Genomic DNA, 24934 nt, shown 5'->3' on the forward strand with positions numbered 1-24934 from the left:
TGCCCTCTGGAAGACAAATGGTTGCTCCTTCCTGTCTACATCTCAGGCCCTTAAGTTCCCGATTCATCTCTCCGCTATAAGTTGAGTTATAAAGACATCAATCCCTTTGTTTTCCCTGATTAAACGTTCCGCTGCACTTGTATGACTTTGGTTGTTTTGTGCATCGCTCTTCAGTTGCCAGAGGACGTCATTCTCTTTCCCACGGGGAGGACCGTGGCAGGCAAGGGCTTTTTTTTTTTTTTTCTTCCTTCTTTCTTTTTCTTTTTTTTTTTGGTTTTTTTTCCCACCTTTCACCACTAACCACTCCGATTGTCTAGCAAGCAGGGGATAGACATTTAAAACATTCATCCCTTGTAACCCCCGCGCTCCGTGCCGTCTCCGCTTCCCTTTCATTTGATCTTAAGCAATGTCATGGCTTCCTGAAATAGATTGCATTATGGAAGCGCGCGGTCCGACGTGTTTACCTGTTTCTGAGTAAACCCTAAGAAATGGAAACGGTTGTTAATATTTTATTAGATGTTGTCGGAGGCCGAGATTTGCCGGGAGGGGTTAAATCATGTCGCTGGCATATAGAAAGGTATTATATGTTGGGTAACGCTATCTGGCTGATTGTTGTGCAGATTTTTTTCTTCTGTGTCTGGAGTTGCGCTTGCTTTTAGTTCTGGAAGACGTTGTATACTTTCTTTTTTTTTTTTTCCTCCTATATGTTCATTTAAATTATGACTGTCTGCAGCCGCCGGCATATGGATTCACACAGCTCACTTTTAAAGGGCAGCAGTTAGCAAGATTTATCCCTGTGAAATACAGCCACCATCATGTTTGTTCTGAAAAGATCTTGCTAGATTGGTCAGTTATAGCGCTGCTTACCTTATCAAAGCACTTAAAAAATATATATATATATATATATATATATATTTGCTGAAGAGCCCGGCGTTGCCTGAGCATAGTAACCAACTGTGGTTAGTTATAACAAATTATAATGATTATATTGCACATAAAAACTGTGCATCTAATCCTATCCTGTGTGATACTGACGGCTGAGCCGTGTATCTAATCCTATCCTGTGTGATACTGACTGCTGAGCCGTGTATCTAATCCTATCTTGTGTGATACTGACTGCTGAGCTGTGCATCTAATCCTATCCTGTATGATACTGACTGCTGAGCTGTGTATCTAATCCTATCCTGTGTGATACTGCCTGCTGAGCCGTGTATCTAATCCTATCCTGTGATACTGACTGCTGAGCTGTGTATCTATTCCTATCCTGTGATACTGACTGCTGAGCCATGTATCTAATCCTCTCCTGTGTGATACTGCCTGCTGAGTCGTGTATCTAATCCTATCCTGTGATACTGACTGCTGAGCTGTGTATCTATTCCTATCCTGTGATACTGACTGCTGAGCTGTGTATCTAATCCTATCCTGTGTGATACTGCCTGCTGAGCCGTGTATCTAATCCTATCCTGTGATACTGACTGCTGAGCTGTGTATCTATTCCTATCCTGTGATACTGACTGCTGAGCCATGTATCTAATCCTCTCCTGTGTGATACTGCCTGCTGAGTCGTGTATCTAATCCTATCCTGTGATACTGACTGCTGAGCTGTGTATCTATTCCTATCCTGTGATACTGACTGCTGAGCCATGTATCTAATCCTCTCCTGTGTGATACTGACTGCTGAGCTGTGTATCTAATCCTATCCTGTGTGATACTGTCTGCTGAGCTGTGTATCTAATCCTATGCTGTGATACTGACTGCTGAGCCGTGTATCTAATCCTATCCTGTGTGATACTGGGCTCCCCCTGCAGTCTGTGTCAGAGGGTAGTCTTTGTTGGCACGGTAATAAATTGTGTTATTCCCAGCTTTACAGAAGGACGATAACACCATAGAAATGATAAGAATAATAGGCCTCAGTTACCACAACTGTCTACAAAGAAAACTGTTGCTGATGGCAACCAATCACAGCTCATTTTTCATCTGTTAAACAGCTCTGGGACAGCGTGGCGAGTTTTGAGTGGCGACTTTTGTGTTTCGACGTTTATGTGGCGAGGTTGGTGTATGTGTGATGAAATGTGTGCTGAGGGTGGTATATGTGTTGAAGCACGTGGTAGTGTGTGGCGCATTTTGTGTGTGTGTTCATATCCCCGTGTGTGGTGAGTATCCCATGTCAGGGCCCCACCTTAGCAACTGTACGGTATATACTGTTTGGCGCCATCGCTCTCCTTCTTTAAGTCCCCCTTGTTCACATCTGGCAGCTGTCAATTTGCCTCCAACACTTTTCCTTTCACTTTTTCCCCATTATGTAGATAGGGGCAAAATTGTTTGGTGAATTGGAACGCGCGGGGTTAAAATTTCGCCTCACAACATAGCCTATGACGCTCTCGGGGTCCAGGCGTGTGACTGCCAAATTTTGTGGCTGTAGCTGCGACGATGCGGATGCCAATCCCGGACATACATATACCGTACATACATACCTACATACATACATACACACCCACATTGAGCTTTATATATTAGATATACACTCACTGGCCACTTTATTAGGTACACCATGCTAGTAACGGGTTGGACCCCCTTTTGCCTTCAGAACTGCCTCAATTCTTCGTGGCAGAGATTCAACAAGGTGCTGGAAGCATTCCTCAGAGATTTTGGACCATATTGACATGATGGCATCACACAGTTGGCGCAGATTTGTCGGCTGCACATCCCTGATGCGAATCTCCCGTTCCACCACATCCCAAAGATGCTCTATTGGATTGAGATCTGGTGACTGAGGAGGCCATTTGAGTACAGTGAACTCATTGTCATGTTCAAGAAACCAATCTGAGATGATTCGAGCTTTATGACATGGCGCATTATCCTGCTGAAAGTAGCCATCAGATGCCTGTTCTTAGCTGAGAGGAGTGGTACCCAGTGTGGTCTTCTGCTGCTGTAGCCCATCTGCCTCAAAGTTCGACGCACTGTGCGTTCAGAGATGCTCTTCTGCCTACCTTGGTTGTAACGGGTGGCAATTTGAGTCACTGTTGCCTTTCTATCAGCTCGAACCAGTCTGCCCATTCTCCTCTGACCTCTGGCATCAACAAGGCATTTCCGGCCACAGAACTGCCGCTCACTGGATTTTTTTTCTTTTTCGGACCATTCTCTGTAAACCCTAGAGATGGTTGTGCGTGAAAATCCCAGTAGATCAGCAGTTTCTGAAATACTCAGACCAGCCCTTCTGGCACCAACAATCATGCCACGTTCAAAGGCACTCAAATCACCTTTCTTCCCCATACTGATGCTCGGTTTGAACTGCAGGAGATTGTCTTGACCATGTCTACATGCCTAAATGCACTGAGTTGCCGCCATGTGATTGGATGATTAGAAATTAAGTCTTAACACACAGTTGGACAGGTGTACCTAATAAAGTGGCCAGTGAGTGTATAATATGTAATGTAACATACCAACTAGACGTGCTCAGCTTCTGTCACTTCATGTGTATTGTCAGCAGCCAAGCACGTCTAGTTGGAATGTGGCCGGATGTATGCAAAACGAATACTTAGTCACGTGACCGCCCGCTCTTAACTGCAATAAAGGTGCTCGCGCTGTCAGAATTCAGAAGTTTACTACCATATTGACTGCAGACCTTTATCAGAAGACTGGACAATCCCTTTAACTGTCCTTAAGTGGTATCTGGACATCTAAGCATCTTTCTCGATCTCTGTTCTGATCTGTTAGCTCTCATAAAGCTGAAAACCGCCCCATGTTTTTCCCATGCTGGGGCTGATTACTCACTTTTGGTCCGCACATGCGTTGATCCTGAGCTCACCTCCAACTAAGGCAGGCACAAGCACAGAGTAAGGTTCATTGCTGTGCACCCAAGAGAAAATACTCAGGACATGAGCTTGTTTTCAGCTCGAACACACAAGAGGCAGATTTTGCAGAGCCTGTGGGTGACTTTTAGGCTTCATGTGTCAATGAGCGAACCAGGGGGGGGACTCTGCAGAGATGGGCATGTAAACTTACTGTCCGGATCCGCCTAGCCTACACTTGAGACACCGTTTGTACACTGTTTGGGAGTTTTTTAAAAGTGCCTTTTATATTATTACAGCACTAAAATCGACAAATGAATATAGTACAGGACCACCTAGAACTGCAGCAGCATGGTGGGGCTGGTCTGGCAGCTAAAACTCTGCCCAAAAACAACAGTAAAAACCTCTGCACGATTAGTTGCAAAAACAGCTAAACTAAATCATGGGCGAAGTTTCGGCCTTGTGGCCAGCTGTATGGTGTACCTTCAACTTTAACAGATCTTAAAATATATTTAAAAAAAACAGTATTTTTCAGTCTAAAGGATGCACTTTGCTTTAAGACGCACCCCGAGTTTTGACAGTAGAAAATTGAAAATATATATTTCCTACTATTTAAAACTGCCCTGGAGGTGTAAAGAAGTGAAGGGGTTAATATTACAAATTTTAATTTGTTAGGGTAGAATCAAGATATGGTTAGCATTTCTCTGGAGTGTGCGCCATGCACAAAGCATTAATGCATGCACATCATGCACTCTTTCTGTAACGCACACATACACATTATTGCTGCATGCATAGTATATACACGCACGCGTCTGGTGCTGCGTGCGCACGCGTCTGGTGCTGCGTGCGCACACTGTGTATACAGAACCACATTTGGAAGTTCCTTCCAGATATGGAACTGATCACATGACTGAAAAGATCCTTCAGCAAGTCACGACCTACAGCATCTGTGCAGGTCCTGGTAGCTTCCTCTCCTGCCCTACACTGATCAGACTTTTCAGTGTGGGACTGGAGGAGAGAGAATTGGTGCCGCTGCATAGTTCAGTCATTCGGAAGGCTGGTGTTTCGGGCGGCTTTCTCTTTGATCATTGTAAGCGTCTTCCAGAATGTAAGATGCACTGTTTTTGAGTAAGAATTTTCTCTTCTCGCTAAAAAGCCTTTAAAGCAAACCTGTCACCAAGTTTGGCCAATACGAGTTACGGACACCGCTTATATACAGCATTCTATAATTCTGTAGATAAACCCCCGATCTGACCCGCAAGAGAAGAAAAATAAGTCTTGGTCCGGCGCCTCCTCTTATAGAATGCTGTAGATAAGCCCTGAAAGGTGATGGCCGTAACCTATATCGGTCAAACCTGGTGACAGGTTCCCTTTAAATGATGTTCCTGTATTTGGATACTGGCTATGTTGGCCTGATGTGACTCTTTTTTTACTTTTTGCAGGTGGAGTTGAGTTGTCCTAAAGAAATGGCATGGAAGGTCAACATGTATCGGGGATACTTGGCTATTTGCCACCCAGAAGAGCAACAGCTGAACTTCATAGAAAGGCTAGTGGAGATGGCCAGCAGCTTAGCAATCCGAGAATGGAGGAGGCTTCCCTATGTTGTGTCTCATGTGCACACACCTTTATTACAGGTAATAAGCTGGAGCTTAAGTATATTTAACCCTTAACAGGTGTTATGCCGAGTGTCAAAATACAAAATGATATAAATATTATTGAAGAACGTGGATGGAGATCACATAAGGGTCCGTTCCCTCACAGATGGTCGTTTGCCTTTTTACATCTCATGTGACTTCTTAATGAAGCGTCTAATAAGGCTCAACAAGACCCTATTCCATCTGGAAGGAGGTGATCCTTACTATTGTTTCATACTTTCATTGGGTTAGCGGGAAGTACGGGACAGATGTAGGACTGTGCCTGTAGGGCGGCACGGTCGCTCAGTGGTTAGAGCTGCAGCCTTGCAGCGCTGGGGTCCTGGGTTCGAGTCCCAACAAAGACAACATCTGCAAGGAGTTTGTATGTTCTCCCCGTGTTTGCGTGGGTTTCCTCCGGGTACTCCGGTTTCCTCACACATTCTAAAAGACATACTGATAGGGAATTTAGATTGTGAGCCCCATCGGGGACAGTGATGATGTGTGTGCAAACTGTAAAGCGCTGCGGAATATGTTAGCGCTATACAAAAATAAAGATTATTATTATTATTATTATAGGATGCGACTGCATAGGAACCCATGGTGACACATGTCTGCATATGAGCTGTACACACAGAACTGTACGACATTTTGCAAAGCCTCTTCATGTATTTTTTTAGGTGCCTTGAAGCCTTCCAATAAATTTAGGCACAATTATTGTTACACACTGTACATTGCATGTAGCCGCACACTGCAAGGGGCAGATTACAGCTGAGTGGTTGGGGTGCCAGGTGTCGGACCCTCTCCAATCTTATATTGATACATCATATCCGAAGGATAGGTCATCAATAAATCAGGCATGGACAACCCATTTAGGAGAATAAAAAGGTATTAATTTTCTTAATTCATGAATATTTCTAAGGGTATGTGCACACGGTGCGGATTCACATGCGGATTTTTCCGTGCGGATCCGCAGGTAAAGTGACCTGCGGTTTTCCTGCGGATTGGCCTGCGGTTTTCCCCTGCGGTTTGACACCTGGACAATGGAATAGGTGTCAAACCGCAGCGGAATCCGCAGAAAGAATTGACATGCTGCGGATTTCAAACCGCAGCTTTTCCGCACGGAAAAATCCGCAGCATGTGCACTGCGGATTTGAAAACCCATAGGATAACATTATACTGTACACTGCCTGGGGAACTGCTGCGGATCCGCATAGGCAAATCCGCTGCGGATCCGCAGCAGAATCCGCAGCGTGTGCACATACCCGAAGATGACAAATACTCCCCTTCCATCATCTCAATCGATGTAGCGCAGAATGTTTTGAATGTCCATGCCAGCGCCGGAAGCAACGTCTTCTCCGTTCGATAGTCAAATAATACAAAATCCCAGTAGCAGAGAGCATCATATCAAACCATAATCATAGGTGATACCTTTCAATAGTCAACATGATCACTGAAGTCTGATTGCCTGCAGCGGTCAGGTGACTAGAAGACATACATGCGATGATGTACTCTTGCAGTCACCTGACCACTGCAGCCAGTCATAGACCTTAGCAGCCCTACTGACATCCAGAGGGATGATGTAAGATGGGTATGCCTCCACTTTTTATTTTGGAAACCTACGTGCCTTTAAAAAAAAATACCAATAATAAAATTCTGCTTGATAAAATCCAATAAAAATTATTTACTCCCATCTTCATTAATGGATATTGTCAAGATAGTGCTTGTAGTCTCAAGCCACTTTACACTTTATTGCTTATTAAAATTTTCAGTTCTTGAATTAACACTTTTTTTTTTGTTTCCATCTCAATGCCGTGCAGACCGACCAGCGCTGCTAGACAGCAGACTATGCACAGCGCTTACAAGCTCTTATCTAATAAGCTTGTAAGCACTATTTTGAAGGTTGCCAGGATCACTGGAGCACTGTGTTACCTCCTACTTAGCATCAGCGCAGTGCTTACAAGCTAGACCGCAGCGGTGGTCCGTCTTCCAAGGCAGAGAGCTGTTAAGAAAAGTAACAGTCCAAGCGATAGCCGACACTCACATCTTCTTAAGAGTTGCTTCATTGATCCGGTAGTATAAAAGGCACAAAAAAACATTTGAACACACACAGCAAAAAAATTAAAAAGGCAGTAAAGAAATATCCGCTGCTCCCTGGCAACAAGATTCAGCCCTACAAGCCTGACCAAGGAACATGCAGGTCTGAAGGATGTTGCCTGGGAGCGCAGCGGATATTTCTTTTAGGACTGTTGCTATTACTGGAGTATTTTGCCGTGCACCTGGATAGGTAGCTGGTTGCTCCTTTTTCACATTTGGTAAAGAAAAAGGGTAATATCTCAACAACTGTCGACATTTTCAATAATCATCAAATTCCAAAATTACTTTTTTTTTTTTTTTTTGCAAGCACAATCCAACAATATCTAGCAATGAAAAAAAATAAGCCTTTAAAAAATGTGTACAGCCTTCTCCGTCCAGTTGTCACAATTATGAATTATTATAATCATTGCACTACATAAACCAGCTTTCCACCCGCACCGCAGCTCTGTAGTCGCCGTGAGTGGCGCTCGTTAAGTCTTGACTGTCCAATTAGCGTCTGTATTACACTAGCGGTGTAATATTTGCTCCGTGCCCCTACATATATGCACACGTCTCTTCACTCACATCTCAACATGGGGATATAAGACATTGAATGACAAAAGAACAAACCGAGCCGTGCGTTTGTAGCTGCAGTAATTACTTTTTTTTTTCTTTTGTAATATCCGATAGCGTGTGATTAAATACCTGCAAGAAAATTAAATTTACATGATGAATGGTGGAAGAAAGGAGGTTAAGGTATTGTGCGAGCTGATACTGCGATAATTGTGAAAAATATTACTTTGCTTAATTTGTTTTTGTTTCTGGAGATTTGACTTTGTAAATGTGAGCTGAGTCCTCCGGCATTTATCTTATTTAGTTGATTAGCAGCAAACACAACCGTTATCTCCCACTTGTCTTTCGGATGCTCGGAGAGGTTTATTTAATGGTTATGTTAATGGGATGTGCAGAAGAGTGTCACCTCCACCTCCAAATCATCTTTTTTTATTTTATTTTTATGTCCAGAAGGAATCGCTTTCAGTTTTTCCTCGTCTAAGGTTCAATATCAAAAAAGGAACATAATTTCAAAGTAATATTTAAAAAATATAATAGACTCTGGTTTGTCCAAAATTAAGAAAAATTGTGCATGTTATTTTAATATATTTTTCTTTTTTCATAAAAAATATTGCCATCCTTGCCCATGTACTGTGTGCGGTATTGCACCAATTATGTAATAAGTACACAATTTACGGGGATTGTGTAAGTTGCTAGAAGAACACTAAAACATGAAAAATGCACGCATGATAAAAAGGAACATCCAAACTCTTCCATAAATTCCTGATTTTCTTGGTATTAAAATTTAAACTGAGAAATGTGTATTTCCTCCTGGGTGTACTGGGTGTTGCTGTAAGACCACTGACTGCAGCAGGCGCCTCCCCCTTTTTAACCTGCCTGTAATAAAAATTAAAAAAAAAAAAATGTAAGATCAGTAGATGATCCCGTGGGCTTATCTGCAAGATTTCTACTTGATTTTTTTTCAAGTTTACTTTTTATATCCATGGTTTTCAGACAGTGAAATAAATTCCATTACTGTTCTGTCTGTGGTGGAGCCTCAGTAGGCAGTGTAAGTGGATTTGAAATAATTGGTTTCATGAATAAGGATAACGTATCTATTGCCTTGTGGATTAGCCAAAATGGACTGGCATGCAGTGTATACAGCTGTTATTGATCCCCTCCGACCAGTCGACACCCAGCTGAAGGTAATCATTTTTGAACAGTCGACACCCAGCTGATGATGATCCCCTCTGAGCAGTCGACACCGAGCTGAGGGTGATTCTCTCCAAACAGTGGACTCCCTGCTGAGGATGATTCTCTCATACCAGTGGACACCCAGCTAAGGGTGATTGTCTCCGATCAGTTGACGCCCAGCTGAGGATGATTCTCCAACCAGTGGACGCTGAGCTGTGGGTGATTCTCTCCGACCAGTGGAGGCCCAGCTGAGGGTGATCCTCTCTGACCAGTCAACTCCAAGCTGAAGGTGATGCTCTCCGACCAGTCGACACCCATCTGAGGGTGATTCTCTCCGACCAGTGGACGCCCAGCTGAGGGTGATTCTCTCCGACCAGTGGACGCACAACTAAGGGTGATCCTCTCCGACCAGTCGACTCCCAGCTGAAGGTGGTCCTCTCCGACCAGTCGACTCCCAGCTGAAGGTGGTCCTCTCCGACCAGTCGACTCCCAGCTGAAGGTGATCCTCTCCGACCAGTCGACTCCCAGCTGAAGGTGATCCTCTCCGACCAGTCGACTCCCAGCTGAAGGTGATCCTCTCCGACCAGTCGACTCCCAGCTGAAGGTGATCCTCTCCGACCAGTCGACTCCCAGCTGAAGGTGATCCTCTCCGACCTGTCGACTCCCAGCTGAAGGTGATCCTCTCCAACTTGTCGACACCCGGCTGAAGATGGAGAGGACCTCCTTCCTCTGTTAGCTATTTAGATTTTTGGATCTACATTTGAGCACATTTTGTATACACGGCCCAGTGTTGTCATCTTTGTTCCTTCTCTCTGGTTTCAGATCTGACTTATTTTTGTGTTTCAGGCAGCACAGCAGATTATTGAACTTCAAGAGGCCGCTCAGATTAATGCTGGACTGCAGCCGACCAATTTAGGCAGAAGCAACAGCCTCCATGATATGAAAACTGTAGTCAAAACCTGGAGGAACAGGCTGCCGATCGTGTCTGATGACCTGTCGCACTGGAGCAGTATCTTCATGTGGAGGCAGCACCATTACCAAGGTGGGTACTGTAGAGGATCTCTAACTACTTGCAATAAAGCACATCTCGCACCAGATTGCACAGTACAAACTGCATATGTTATTAAATAGATATCCTATATATGAGACTGGTGTACTTACTTTGAAACTCATAATTTCTGTGCAAACCTTTTTGAACGTTTCCACCACTTACTAGTACAATAAACATTTTTATGTTGAGCTACAGCTCATTATAGTGCCAGGATTATACAGCCGTTCTAAAGTGAATGTCTGGTGTAAGTACACCAGTCTCATTAGTTATAACATCTCTTTAATAATAAATGCAGTTTGTATTGTGAAATCTGGTGACCCATAAGCCAATCTTACAATGTCAGAACACAGCCTTTTCTCCCACCCCAGACACATGCACGCTCCACTAGTGAGCATACACTAGTCTCAATGGGAAAAGATGAACAAGCCACTGTCACTTCTGGTGTCAGCTGTTTATAGTCCAATAGAGGATTGTGGATTTTGAAAACTGATGTGTGCTGGGGGTAGACATGTCGAGGCAACCCATTATGTTAGATGGCGGGCTGGTCCTGCCAAATTATTAGGTTCCATTGACGTTCTTCTGCTGTGTATGTTTGTTTTGCTTCTAGATCTGCACTACCAATTATCGCTTTATCTTATATGCTGCCTAATGTATCACAATTCCCCTATCTCGTAAAGTAATGACTGGTAATCACTTGTAAATTTGATAGCTATAGTTAACGCCTATGACAACAGCACTCAACACGACCCGAGCTCCAACAACGCAATGCTAGGGGTGCATGCCTCCGCTTCTGCAATCATCCAGTATGGCAAGATCGCCAGAAAGCAAGGACTGGTGAACGTTGCACTGGATATCCTGAGCCGCATCCACACCATCCCAACTGTGCCCATTGTGGACTGTTTCCAGAAGATCCGACAGCAGGTCAAGTGCTACCTTCAGCTAGCTGGAGTCATGGGAAAGAACGAATGCATGCAGGTAAGCCATTCAACAATTGAGTTATAATTGCAAATTACAAGTAACTATGCTCCTGTTTAGAGGCACTGTGACTTTATTTGAGGTGTTCCTCTTTCAGTATTTTAATTTTCAGATCATTTCCTTTGTCAGCAGGGCAGGAATACAGCAATGGGGAAGGCACCTACGGTAATAAACCATTCCTGCCTTCTCTGACCATTGGAGCTAAACAGTTGCATGCAATAATGTTACAGAACATCACTGCAGAGTAGGAGCTGAACAGTCTGGACTTTTAATGTCTGTGTGCGGTCCGGAAGCAGTTAAACAAGTTCTGATAATTTGCTTTGTTTTAAGTAAATTTTTAATTGGTCGTAATTAATGTGTTTTCTTCCATTATGGTGCTGCAAAGTGTCTGTTTGAGTTTCAGGAAAAGGTGAGAATGCAGGCTTTATAAAAGGAGAAAAGCACATGGTGAGGAAATAGATGCAGGATAGAAGCTGTGCTGATCTATGCACTAACAAATACAGGAGCATGCTAGATACACACAGCCTATATTACAGGGAGAGACACTCCCACTGGAGAAATATATGAAACTTGGACCAGGCTGCAAACTCCATGTCAAGGGGGTCTGAAAATCAATGAAGAAATTAAGATTGCAGTCTAAAACTTAATAAAAGTGCAATTTTATTAACTAAAGGTAAACTACTAATGTAAAAAAAATCAGGTTTTACTTTAAAGTTGCCCATATCCTGTAACTATTGGTGTGCCATACTGTGCCGATATGGTTTGCTTAGGCCTGTTTCACACTTGCTTTTTTTTGCAGCGCGTTTTTCCCGCAAAAAAACGCATTGAAAAACGCATACAAAAGCATACAACTGCTGCGTTTTTTTCAAGCATTTTTATGAGCATGCATGAAAAAAACGCAGCGTTTTTATGCGTTTTTAGTGCGTTTTTACCGTGTTTGCGTTTTTTTCCAACATTAGGTGGCCCCTCACACTAACCCAAACCATGACTTTACTAACCCTAACCCTGACCCTAACCCTGACCCTAACCCTAACCCTTAACCAAACCATACTTAACCCTAACCCTGACCCTAACCCTTAACCAAACCATACTTAACCCTAACCCAAACCCTAACTAACCTTAACCCTAACCCTGAGCCTGACCCTAACCCTGACCCTAACCCTTAACCAAACCATACTTAACCCAAACCCTAACTAACCTTAACCCTAACCCTAACCCTAACCCTGACCCTAACCCTTAACCAAACCATACTTAACCCTAACCCTGACCCTAACCCTGACCCTAACCCTTAACCAAACCATACTTAACCCTGACCCTAACCCTTAACCAAACCATACTTAACCCTAACCAAAACCCTAACTAACCTTAACCCTAACCCTGACCCTAACCCTTAACCAAACCATACTTAACCCTAACCCAAACCCTAACTAACCTTAACCCTGACCCTAACCCTTAACCAAACCATACTTAACCCTAACCCTGACCCTAACCCTAACCCTGACCCTTAACCAAACAATACTTAACCCTGACCCTAACCCTGACCCTAACCCTTAACCAAACCATACTTAACCCTAACCCTGACCCTAACAATAACCCTAAACCCCCTTAACTAACCCTAACTCTAACCCAAACCCCTAAATTCCATGGTTAACAAAAAAAAAACGCATGTGCAAAAAAAAGCATACATAAGCATGCCAATGCGCACATATGCGCACCCATAGACTTATATTGGGTGTCTTGCTGTAAAAAAACGCATTGCGCGCGCATGCGTTTTTTTGAGGCAAATCGGACGCACAAAAAATGCAACAAGTTGCATTTTGTGCGCCCGAGCGCATACCGCAAAAAAACGCATGCGCGGTAAAACGCGTACAAACGCATGTGTATGCGCACATAAGCGCATCCCATGCAAAGTATAGGAAAAAAAAACGCATGCGCTATTTAGCGCTAAATTACCGCGAAAAAAAACGCAAATGTGAAACCAGCCTTAGAGACAGAAGAAATAAAATAAAAGCAATAGCCTCCAAAATATGCTTCATGGCTTACAGTAGGAAGAGCATTCATGACTATTGTAGCTAGGACAAGCTCCTATGTGACTAGCTAAAGGGGTTGTCTCATATTCGTATATGGTTGAAAATTGCTAATTGCTTGCAAAAATGAGCAACTTTGCAATTTACCTTTTTTCAAGAACAATGAGATTTTTAATATAATTTATATCTCATTGACTCAATTACCCGCCTCGGCTGTAGTGACTGTTAGTTCTCAAGAAGTGCGCTTTTGCAAGCGCTTTGCTATACAGCTTGTAAGTAGGGATGAGCAGACCTGTGGAAGGGCGGGTTCGACTGAACTCTAGTCCAAAGTTAATGTCGCTCTCCCTCGCTCTTGCCCTCTCCCTCGCTCTTGCCCTCTCCCTCGCTCTTGCCCTCTCCCTTGCTCTTGCTCGCTCTCTCACCTTCCCTTTCCCCCTCTCTGGATCTGATCAGCCATGCCATTGGCCTGTACTTTCAATCTTCAGGAGCGCACTGTCACCCTTGCCACGCAGGAAACAGAGAGGCAGGGGAGCGGTGTGCTCCTGGAGATCAGATTTGAGACAACCCCTTTTAATGAGCTCTGTAATTTCATATTCATCATCACATTTTCATTTGCAAGGTGCCGAGATCTAGTCTCATACGATGGTTAAAGCGTCACTTTGTTGTACTGTAAAGTATTCAATGATCTTGAACTCCAGCAGAAGTCATCTGTGCCTGATCATCCCTGAAGAAAGAAGCGAGTATCTCCGCAAGCGTCTCTGATATCCCACCATTATCAGATTAGTTTAAGTGGATAAACCGCTCCGATGTTTAGTAGTTCCAGAGGTAGACAATAAGCACATTCTGGGTCAGATGATGGAACAAGAAGAACCAGTGGGGGAACATTGCTTAAAACCAAATTTACAAGATCCTGAAGCGTTAATTGGATGAGCCTGATTTAACCTTGTACAAGGACCCATTAGCTGCAGCGCTTTCCCTGTAGGATTCTGCCCCATTTCACGGTAATATTTCTAGGGAGCTTTACAAGTGTGGATTTAGGTTGTGCTTGGCTGATAATCCACCTCTGACATGTTTGTTTGTGGCAGACAAAGTCTGACCTGTCTTCTCATTCTGAAATTAATCATGTGGTCGGGTAGTTCACAAGACCCCACTCTCCAGCACCTGATGTTGGAAATTGCAAGCACTGAACCTTCCCTAAGTTCTGATCCACCTGGACCTAATAGGTCTTCTCCAAAGTCATTGCTCCAGGCTCTGTAGTATTTAGGATACTGGCAGGATAGCTACCTATAGGGGATAATAGACACAGTATTTTTTTCTTTTGTTCTGCAGGAAAGATCATTTACATACCTTTTCCTAGGGAGCATTGCTACCTTGTACCAGCTGGGTCTCCACAAGGAGAATAGAGGAGACCTAGTAACTTATGGAAGTCAAAGCAAATTATCAAGACAATGAGTGTGTTTTTTCGCTGCATAGAAGCTATAGTATTGTGCCCAGCATGATGCCCTTTGGCAAGGCATCTTCTAATTGCTTCGGTTGTGGAACCTGGAGTTCATGGATTTTTGTTTTTCCTTCCTTTAGGGTTTGGAGGTGATAGAATCAACCAACCTGAAATACTTCACGAAGGAGATGACGGCCGAGTTTTACGCTCTAAAGGGAATGTTCCTTGCTCAAATAAACAAGTGAGTTTCCATCATGTTCATCTCTAATGATCAACATCTTATTAAACTGATCAGCAGAGGACCGATGGGGAGTGAAAACCCGACTCAGAACAGCTGCTCATCTTCCAATACTCACAGATGGGGACTGAGTATAATCCCAAGCAATATTATACTGGTCAAAGCTCCAGTCCTAAAGCCTGAGGCTGCACTACTGAGAGATTCTCATGACTAAATGTCCTCTCTGGTTTTGTCAGATCCACTTTTCCCCTTTCCAAATCACCATCCTGAATAGCGGACCATGTATTTTGCCATTGATGTCCGTGATGAATTGAATCCACACCTTCTCCTGTACAGAAATCACGGCATCGGAAGGTCTCGCTAGAGCAGCTTTGGGCCGGAACACATCTCAATTTATAATTCATGAAGACATTCTTTAATAAACTGTTTTTATTAGTAGGCTCGTATCACCGGCAGCGTGTATCAGACACTGAGTGCATGATTTCTGCCAGATATGTTGGCTTTGAAATGTCGCAGCGTTTTAGAGAAAAATCTACTTTAAAAGCCGCCATTGACCGAGCCGCACGGGAGATTAATCAGTAATGCCGGGTCCTTGGTGGCTTCCCGGAGTGAGAGGTCTATCCCTAGGAAAAAACAGCCACCTGTCGGACCAGTCTCCTGTGCGTCTCGGCAATGCACGGTGCAAATTTTCTGGGATGCAGACTTGAAATCCACAATTTACCCTGCTTGCTTCAATTTTTGCAATGCAAAGGGTGACACGTCTGGCAACGCTGCAACAGTCCAAAAACGCTGCAGATACGTCTCGTGTGCACATACACTTGAGATCCCATGCACCTTAGATGGCTGGTGGACCATCTTGGACTGGCAGCTATTTCACCTGACTCATACACCGGAGCGCTCGCTTTATCGATCTCTCCTGTGTTCTCTATGTTAGAGCCCCTGCGAGACCCCTCTGGTGGTGGCTTGTCTCGGGAAGAATAAAAGGATCGGCAGTCCAAAATCGCCCATGCCCGATCCTTATCTCCTCCACCAGTCATCCCCCCATACACATTAGATTGTCTGCCAACCCCATCATTAATGGTGGATTTAGACGACGTTAGTCTGTCATGTATAGGGGGCTTTAAGCTTGTGTATGGAGATGAGACGTACGGAAGTCATACCGTACACCAGGGTTTTTGGTTTTCTAGAGTGTCCGACCTTACAGCAGATCGCGCGCCCATGGGCCAGTCCTCTATAAAGGTCAGCCATGGACACGCATCTTTCTCTGCCTCCTAGTATGTGAGCAAGGTGATGGCACAAGTATGAAGAAAGTCATCAGCGGTGTCAGTGTGACAGATCGCTCAGGCGCGGAGAAAGAAAAGGAAGGGCTTGTGACAAATCTGGTTAGAGAGAGAAAGTGTTGATAAAGTGAGTCATTTATCAGCGAGCTCCCTCAGTAATGGCGTTCCCGGCCACGTCCTCCACCAGTCTGGAAGATACTACGCCTGTGTGTGGATTTCTTTTTTTTTTCCCTCTGACTTCGCTTTCTTACTAAAGCAGGGAACAAAATTGGTTCTGCAATATTAGGGCTAATTAGCTTTTTAATAGACTTGCTGTCAGTCGGAGTTATTAGCTTATGCATCATGCTTCCTTAAGTATTGGTAGCAGCGAAGAGGGGAGGAAAATGGCCCCGCGTCCCACAATGCTCCATTATTTCACTGCCGTCGGAATAGCAATAAAGTTGCTTTCCATTTTGTACATTTGCAGCGTCTGATTCCTTTATTTAAAGGGTTTGTCAGGTTTTGGGGTATAAGTCTGCTGTCACGTTATGTGAATCCTCACACCACGCGCACTATGCACTGTTAGGCTTGTCCTGTGCCGGGAGCAGGCGGTCATGCGTTTGCATACTTGTGGCCACATTCCGACTAGACGTGTCCGGATCTCTTAATACACTTATATTGAACAAGGCTATGCACGTCTAGTTGACATGTGACCCCATGTATGCAAATCGTATGCTTGCCTGTCACATGCCCCTTGTTACCAGCACCAGAGAATCCTCATCTCATTGAATGACTGCAGACTTGTAGCCTAAGGCAGACAAAAAAAAGAGAGAAAGAAATAGGCCATGAGCAGGGGATCACCCTAAATGGGTCATAGCATATATAATACAAATTTTATTAAACACAGCAAACAGCAAAAATTCTTAAAAACATTAAAAATGGTCACAAATGTGACACATACACAAATAATACAATGCTCATAATAGAGCAACCCACCTGCTACCAACTATCACCCTCACTGAGAATGATGCCTATATCCCCAGGTCCATGTAAACAGGACTCTCAATAGGAGAATTAGTAAGCCCACACATAGGTAATATAGAGCATATGAGTCAGAAACACCAATATTATACAAATACAATGTAAAAAAATGATGCAATTCCAACCCAATAATTTCAAAAAACAGTACAAGGGATAATGTAAACCCAAGAACATGCTGATCACTATGAGGTGTACAAAAAAGATAGAAAAGCACACTAAATAGACCTCATATATGCGTAGAGGTACCCCAGCCCAAGATCAGGCATAGGGAACATAAAGGACCAATCTGTACCCCTGACGAAGCCACCTAGAGTGGCGATATGCGTCGGGTCTCTGGCTCTACCTACCCCACTTCACTTCTCATGGGTTTTGTATTGATTTGCATGTGTGGTTATCATTTGGGGTGGCTATGGAGATTTTCTCTGTCCACTTAGACCCTCTCTAGCCCCTAATGGTCTGGCTGATCTGGTTCTTGATGTTCCCTATGCCTGATCTTGGGCTGGGGTACCTCTACGCATATATGAGGTCTATTTAGTGTGCATTTCTATCTTTTTGTACACCTCATAGTGATCAGCATCTTCTTGGGTTTACATTATCCCTTGTACTGTTTTTTGTAATTATTGGGTTGGAATTGCATCATTTTTTCATTGTATTTGTATATTATTGGTGTTTCTGACTCATATGCTCTATATTACCTATGTGTGGGCTTATTAATTCTCCTATTGAGAATCCTGTGTACATGGACCTGGGGATATAGACATCATTCTCAGTGAGGGTGATAGTTGGTAGCAGGTGGGTTGCTCTATTATGAGCTTTGTATTATTTGTGTACGTGTCACATTTGTGACCATTTTTAATGTTTTTAAGAATTTTTGCTGTTTGCTGTGTTTAATAAAATTTGTATTATATATGCTATGTCCTATTCAGGGTGATCCCCTGCTCATGGCCTATTTCTTTCTCTCCTTTTTGTCAAACATACGTACTATTTAGGTCTAGGTTGGATCCCCTTAATTATTATTTTTTCGGTGGTGCCCCCATTTCTTTGTTTCCCACTTGTAGCCTAAGGCTGGACAACCCCTTTAATGTGTTGGGCGGATGTAATTGAACCCAACATTGGTTAGTCATTGCTGGGGCGTTGGTCATATTGGGGCGGAAAAGGCTCCTCTTTTGTGCAGAAATTAAGTATTTCAGTAGAACCAATAACAAGTTGTGTATTTGGGTAACTTCTCCCCATTGGCGATCCCACTGGCAAAAATCTGATCAGGGGTCCTGCTACTGGGAGGTGAGAATGACCCACTAAGATCAGTGGTCTGCCCTTGTATGCACGACACGTCCTCCAGAGGCAATGGCGCCTATTCCGAGAGCTTTGCACCCTGGCTAATGAAGGAACTGGCCAGAACACGGGATGTCATCCTCTATCACATGTGTGTCCTCATAGAGCCTATAGACAATTAAAGAGGTCTCTACGCAGGCAGCCTTTGTAAGTCCCATCTTAAAGGGGTTTTCGCTAGGAAATGCCATCACTTTGATTGGAATAGGTCACAAAGGTCCTGAGAATGAACATAACTCGGGGCCGCCCCTTAAACTGGTCATCTCCTGCACAGCTATCCACCCCAGCTCTGTGCCATTCATGTGAATGGGAGCGGCGATGGTCGCCTGTACAGTCTGGAGGGTAAAAAGTGAGAGGGGTATGTATGCAGCACCATAGAACCATTATTCTGCCTTTAGTCTTGGAAACTATGGGAGACCCAATGATTATATAGCCATGCCTTATGCTAGTGATGTAGGTAATGGGGGAAAAGCCTTAAAGTGGTATTCCCATCTCCAAGATCCTATGCCAATATGTAGTAGGTGTAATAATATATCAATATTAGCAAATACTTCCAATTAGAAATGTAGCATAGTTCTTCTGATTAGCTATGTCTCATTCCTCATGTGCAGGGTATTGTAGGAGCTTAGGTATCCATGGTGACTACCACTAGCAACTAGCTAACTGTCACTAAATCAGTGGTTGTAACGATGGATACTTAGGTCATGCACATGAGGAAAGGTACATGGCAAATCAGAAGAACTACACTACATTTCTAAAATTGTCAATTTGATGCCTTGCATCACAATTAATCCATTACCGTGCACCTACTATGAGATCTACGTCCAGGTCATAAAGCGTTAACCAGGGGGTCCTGCGAGCGGCCGCCCTAGACCATGAAGCTCCGCTCTGGGGGGGCTGTTTCATGCTGCTTCTCCCACCCTACTGAATTGGCCGTGCAGCAGCTGGAGCCATTGTGATCACAAGCCGGCAGGGAATGAATCGGGCGGCACATTACCACCACCTCATTTACGTGACACCTGTATTCTGCACCTGCAGGCAGACGGCAAGAAACGTTATTCTCCCCCAGCTCGTATTATCGGTATCGCTTCCATTCAGGGTGGAAACATCTCCGATGGTCTCATTCTGGTAATACAATGGCTCGTAGTGCAATTCCCCAATATAATACCGGCATCAGGGGAGCAGCCTGTGATGGATGCAGACCTCCTAGCAATAATTCTGAAACCTTTTATTACCACCATTTATACATTTCCCCCATGTATTTGTTTTCCGCTTTTCCGCTCATAATCCTTCCTCATTTAGAGAACGAATATGCAAATACATATTTGGGGAAATAATTAGTCAGGATCCATAAACGAGCTCATAATGGTCCAATTAATCAGCTGTAAATGCAGACGGACCAGAACGAACATTAAGACGTTTCTTAGCGTTTCCGGCCCTATGTGTAGCCGGCAGCCAATTAGTAAAGCAGCATTGTAATGATCTTTAAACGAGCCGGTGGGCCGCCTGCGAACTGGTGCGGGTTCTTCTATGTAATAAGATCCTTCAAGTTTGTCAAGATTTTATATAATTATGGTTTAGTTGTCTCTTTGGCCATAACAGACTTTTTTTCTACCCCCCCCCCCCATCCCCAAGGTCCGAAGATGCAAACAAAGCCTTCTCTGCTGCGGTGCAAATGCATGATGTTCTTGTCAAGGCCTGGGCCATGTGGGGCGACTACTTGGAAGCCATCTTTGTCAAGGAGCGTCAGCTGCACCTTGGGGTGTCGGCCATTACCTGCTATCTTCATGCCTGCCGTCATCAGAATGAGAGCAAGTCAAGGAAATATTTGGCCAAAGTAAGTTTAGGTCCGACATAAGTTCTGGTGCCTTCTATAACTTCAAACGAGACATTAGTGGCATCATGCATTCTACTAAGCGCAAGTAATATTCACCTCCTCGCTAGTATTTGCCGTCACAAACAAGGGAATCTGTCTGCAGGTCTTTTACTATGTAATCTGAGAGCAGTATGGTGTAGGGGCAGAGAGCTTGATCCCAGTGATGTGTCACTTATTAGGCTGTGTGCTGTAGTTTCAATAAAATTTAGAGTTTTATCAGCAGGAGATTATCACTGCAGGACTAGGTGTCATGTGCCAAGCAGTCCAGCTAATCTGTGAAACCACGCCCCCACCGCTGATTGGCAGCTTCCTGTGGCAAGAAGCCAGTGTTGTGGGCGGGGTTATACACTACTCTGAGCACTGCTACATCTAGAGCAGAGAAAACAGATTCTATGAAAACGGCATCAAGCAGCCCAGTAAGTGTCACATCTGTCCCTACATCATGCTGATCTCAGGTGACAGAGCAAAAACCTGCTGATTGATTCTCTTTAAAGGGGTTTTCCACCTTCAAAAACAATATGGCCCCAGTGGCCTGTTTACATACCAAAGTTCTCACCTTCCCAGCGGCGGCTCCAGTCTGGGGGGCCTGGGTTCAAGTCCCACCAAGGATCACATCTGCAAGGAGTTTGTATGTTCTTCCCGCTTTTGCGTGGGTTTCTCCCCGGGTACTCCGGTTTCCTCCCACACTCCAAAGACATACTGATAATGGAATCTAGACTGTGAGTCCCAATGGGGAAAGCGATGATAATGTTTGTAAAGCGCTGCGGAATATATGCACTATATAAGTAAGTGTAATAAATACATATGGATACACAGGTGGGGCAATGTTTTTGAAGGTGGAAAACCCATTTAATGATTGCTTAAGTCCAAGGCGGAATAAAGGTGCTGCATCCCCTTCAGTTTTTCTTCTGCACAGAGGGGTTGCCGGCCTCTCACCTGCCGCAGGGGCTCTCGTGTGAATCTCGTGTCTTGAATACATTCCATGGTGATCACATCCGCTATAGGAGTCTTTCAGTGTTTCCTTACGAGTGAGTGCGTTTTCCTTTTTGTCTGTAGGTTTTGTGGCTCTTGAGCTTTGATGATGAGAAGAACACCCTGGCGGACGCTGTAGACAAATATTGCATTGGGGTCCCCCCCATCCAGTGGTTGGCTTGGATCCCACAGCTTCTCACCTGCTTAGTTGGCTCGGAAGGCAAACTTCTTCTAAATCTCATTAGCCAAGTAAGTGCTTTTTTTTTTTCTTTTTTTTTTTTTTTTTTTCGTATTTATGGAGAATTATAACAGGATCCAGATATTTGAACCCTGTGTGTGACTGACGTGCTGCTTACAACCATCGCACTGCTCTGCAGCACAGGGACAGTGATACTACAGTGCTTCCCTTGGCGTCAGTAATACCCGGATCCTAACGGAGTTGTCCAAAGTTTCCCAGCATGTCTGACGTGGCTGGGTTATTAGCAGGAACTAACAATATAATAAAATATTAATGACCTCCTGTGTGGTAGCCGCTCTCGGGTACTGCAATCCAGCTCCATTTAACTTCAATAGTCGCTGAGCTGCAGTACCCAAGCATGGCCACTACACGGTGTATGGAGCTGCGTTGTTTCGGCTCCATTCACCTTGTACTTCTGGTGGTCTGGTAACAGCGGATTGGGGTGGGGGCTGGGTGGCGGCCCCCCATCTGATATTGATGACCTAGGTGCCCCCCCATACACATGAGATGAACATCAGTCGCACTTGCTCAGTAATTTTTATGGATGTGTCTCATTTCTCCCTCCCACAAGCTGATATCATGAGAATAAGGATTGGGCATGATGAATTTCAACATGCCTCATAATTTTTTACATTAAAGGGAGTGTGTCAGCCTAAGGCATTCTAGTGGCGGAGAGACTCCCTTTAAGGCAGATAAGCGGTCATCAGTGGTGGCAGCGGCTTACTACCCATATCACCAGTTTTTACCGTGTATCACTTGGACCCCAGTGTGACTCCTGTGTAATGTAGACAGTCCCGGGGGGGGAGGGTAGGGGGGCAGATTTTATTTTTATGTAGCGTTACTAAAGTGGTGCTTTGCTGTAAAGCTTGCTGTAAATCGAGTTAAGTTGTAGGTTTTACCTTATTATTGGATGTAAGTGCTCGCTAATTATTTTATAAAGGCGAATGGAAATGAGAAGAAATTGCCTCATGTTCCACGGTAATTGTTCTGCGCATTGTGCAGCTAACCGGAGACTGGGAAATCAGGACTCTGATTCCATTACACCAATTGAGTTAATGTATACGTGTGTATGTGTGTGTCTGATTATAGGGTAAGGTAATACTCTGACGTATTGTCATTTGTAGCTATAAGTACGTGGGTGAGTGTATAATGGGCAGCATGGTGGCTCAGTGGTTAGCACCGTAGCTTTGCAGCCCTGGGGTCCTGGGTACAAATCCCACCAAGGTCGACATCTGCAAGGAGTTTGTGTATTCTCCCCGTGTTTGGGTGGTTTTTCTCTCACACTCGGGACGTACTTATGTGCAGTTTATATTATGAGCCCCAATGGGGAAAGCGATGACAATATTTGTAAAACGCTGCGGAATACGATGGCGCTATACAAGCAAAGCTCTCATGATGCTGCTGATCTTTTCCGTTTCATGCCGCGTCGCTCCATTGCAGCGATATCCACATTTGCTGCTTTTGGAGCGCAATAGGTGCGAGATCTCTGCTTGCAGACCAACCGAGCACTTCTTCAGAGCCTTCACTGAGGGTGTGTGCTTTTACACCTCTCTCCCAGATACTGCCAATCAGAGGTTGGCATTGTCTGAGGCTACTGGACCACTAGCTCAGCTACCGAGCTGTGATTGGCAGTGCCTGGGAGGGATGGGTGAAAGCACATGCCCCAGTGAAGACTCTGAAAAAACGCCCAGTTGACCTGCAAGCAGAGATTTCACATACTGCTCTCCAGAAGAAACAAATGTCATTATCTCTGCATTGGAGCGACACAGCGCAAAATAGAAAACATTGTCAGAATCGGGGGAGCCCAGGGAGTCTTACAAGGTGTTAAATTCAAATTTTTGGAGCAAGTCACATGTCCTTTTCCTGCTTGACAATCAGTCAGAATTAATCTTTAAGCAGATGGGGTCACCAGACCCTCGTTCTAGTAATGAGTTGTGGCATTGGCAATCAGATTTTTTTTTTTTTTCATCGATCCTATGATATGGGACAAGTATCCATTGTGGGGAATAGCCACTTTAATAATCTTACACTACTCCTTGAAGAGTCACCTAAAACAACGAGAAAACTAAAGGTAGCAAACTTTTTTTTTTTTTTCTTCATTTTTTGTCCACAATCTGCCATTTTTATGGCGACTGTTAGTTTCCTTCCCCGCGGTGAATCCGGAAAAGTTGCAAGGAGAAGAATCCTGCCCTTTTCATTTTATGACCGGTTGCCACGGCAACTCTGTCCTCGTTATAAATTACACTCCCGCGTCCTGCCTCACGAGTGACACAATTTGTGCATATTTTATGAAGCCTTGTTAGGAGAATGGCGCTCCTGACAAAACGCTCGGCTGCCAGATAGCTCACCTCCATCAGCGCCTTAACCCTCCGGCTGCCTAGCTGTGCCCGGCTCTCCTGTATTCACAGGGCTGGTAGTAAAGCGCTTTAAAGTGCCCAAATGTAATGGAGCGCGTAATATGCGACGGATGAATCCCTCCATCCACTAATCCTTCGTTAAGCAGGCATGCAATTTCACAGCGGTAGAGGGGTCTCGGCTTTCACGGAGGATACTTTTGCCTTTAGAGCTGCAATTATGTAGAGTAAGATTACTCGGTAATGGGCACTGCCATTGTGCGCCATCAGGTAGACTGGGAATTGTGGCCTGGTTTTATAGACTTGCTGGCCGGTGTCATTGTGCTGCTTCTTGGTGCCGTACATTGCTGGGATCTTGCAGCGCTGATCATATTCTGCTTCCTCTTCATTTTATACAGAACGGATGATGGGAAGGACGCTCTATAATGACCCTCAGCTTGCGGTGTTTGGAGGGCGTGCTGAGGTGGCGCCTTTTAAAAGCGTTGCATGTTGCTGTTTTGTTTTTTTTTTTCATGGCACTGGCCAAAGACGCACCCATACATTTGATATCGATCGCCGCTCATTTTTGTCCCACTGGTATCCCTTTTCAAAGCGGATTTGTTACCCGATTTCCCTTAACCAACTGCATACATGCATTCACCAGATTTCACAATACAAACTGTATGCGTTATTAAATAGAGCTCTTAAACCTGATGAGGCTGTTGTATTTACTTTTAAAAATCTGTCATAATGGCTGCAGCGGTCCTTATAAAAGTGAAACTCATTTCCATTTACCTAACCCGATATATACCACCTCAATGGCCCTCCTCCTTGCTGCAATCTCACAATGATCGGTACAAGCTGCAGTCGTCCGATAGCTTGCGTGGATGGAGACTGAATACACTTGGAGTCT

At 44.3% G+C, this 24934-nt stretch overlaps 1 protein-coding gene across 5 annotated transcripts in view; it reads left to right on the forward strand.

The window, feature by feature from the left end:
- The window catches only part of TRRAP (transformation/transcription domain associated protein), a 196316-nt gene that overhangs the window by 143566 nt on the left and 27816 nt on the right, over positions 1-24934 (forward strand). For 4 of the 5 annotated variants that reach the window (XM_073543093.1, XM_073543090.1, XM_073543095.1 and 1 more), the window contains 6 exons: positions 5234-5425; positions 10091-10286; positions 11005-11270; positions 14876-14976; positions 20238-20439; positions 21535-21699. In XM_073543093.1, coding sequence (XP_073399194.1) covers positions 5234-5425; positions 10091-10286; positions 11005-11270; positions 14876-14976; positions 20238-20439; positions 21535-21699 — 1122 coding nt within the window. The remainder of the gene's footprint in view (positions 1-5233; positions 5426-10090; positions 10287-11004; positions 11271-14875; positions 14977-20237; positions 20440-21534; positions 21700-24934) is intronic. The other variant, XM_073543094.1, reaches the window with a different exon arrangement.

This window comes from Dendrobates tinctorius, unplaced genomic scaffold (genome assembly GCF_039654945.1).
Source record: "Dendrobates tinctorius isolate UK_male_01 unplaced genomic scaffold, ASM3965494v1 ptg000129l, whole genome shotgun sequence".
NCBI classification, from domain to species: Eukaryota; Metazoa; Chordata; class Amphibia; order Anura; family Dendrobatidae; genus Dendrobates; species Dendrobates tinctorius.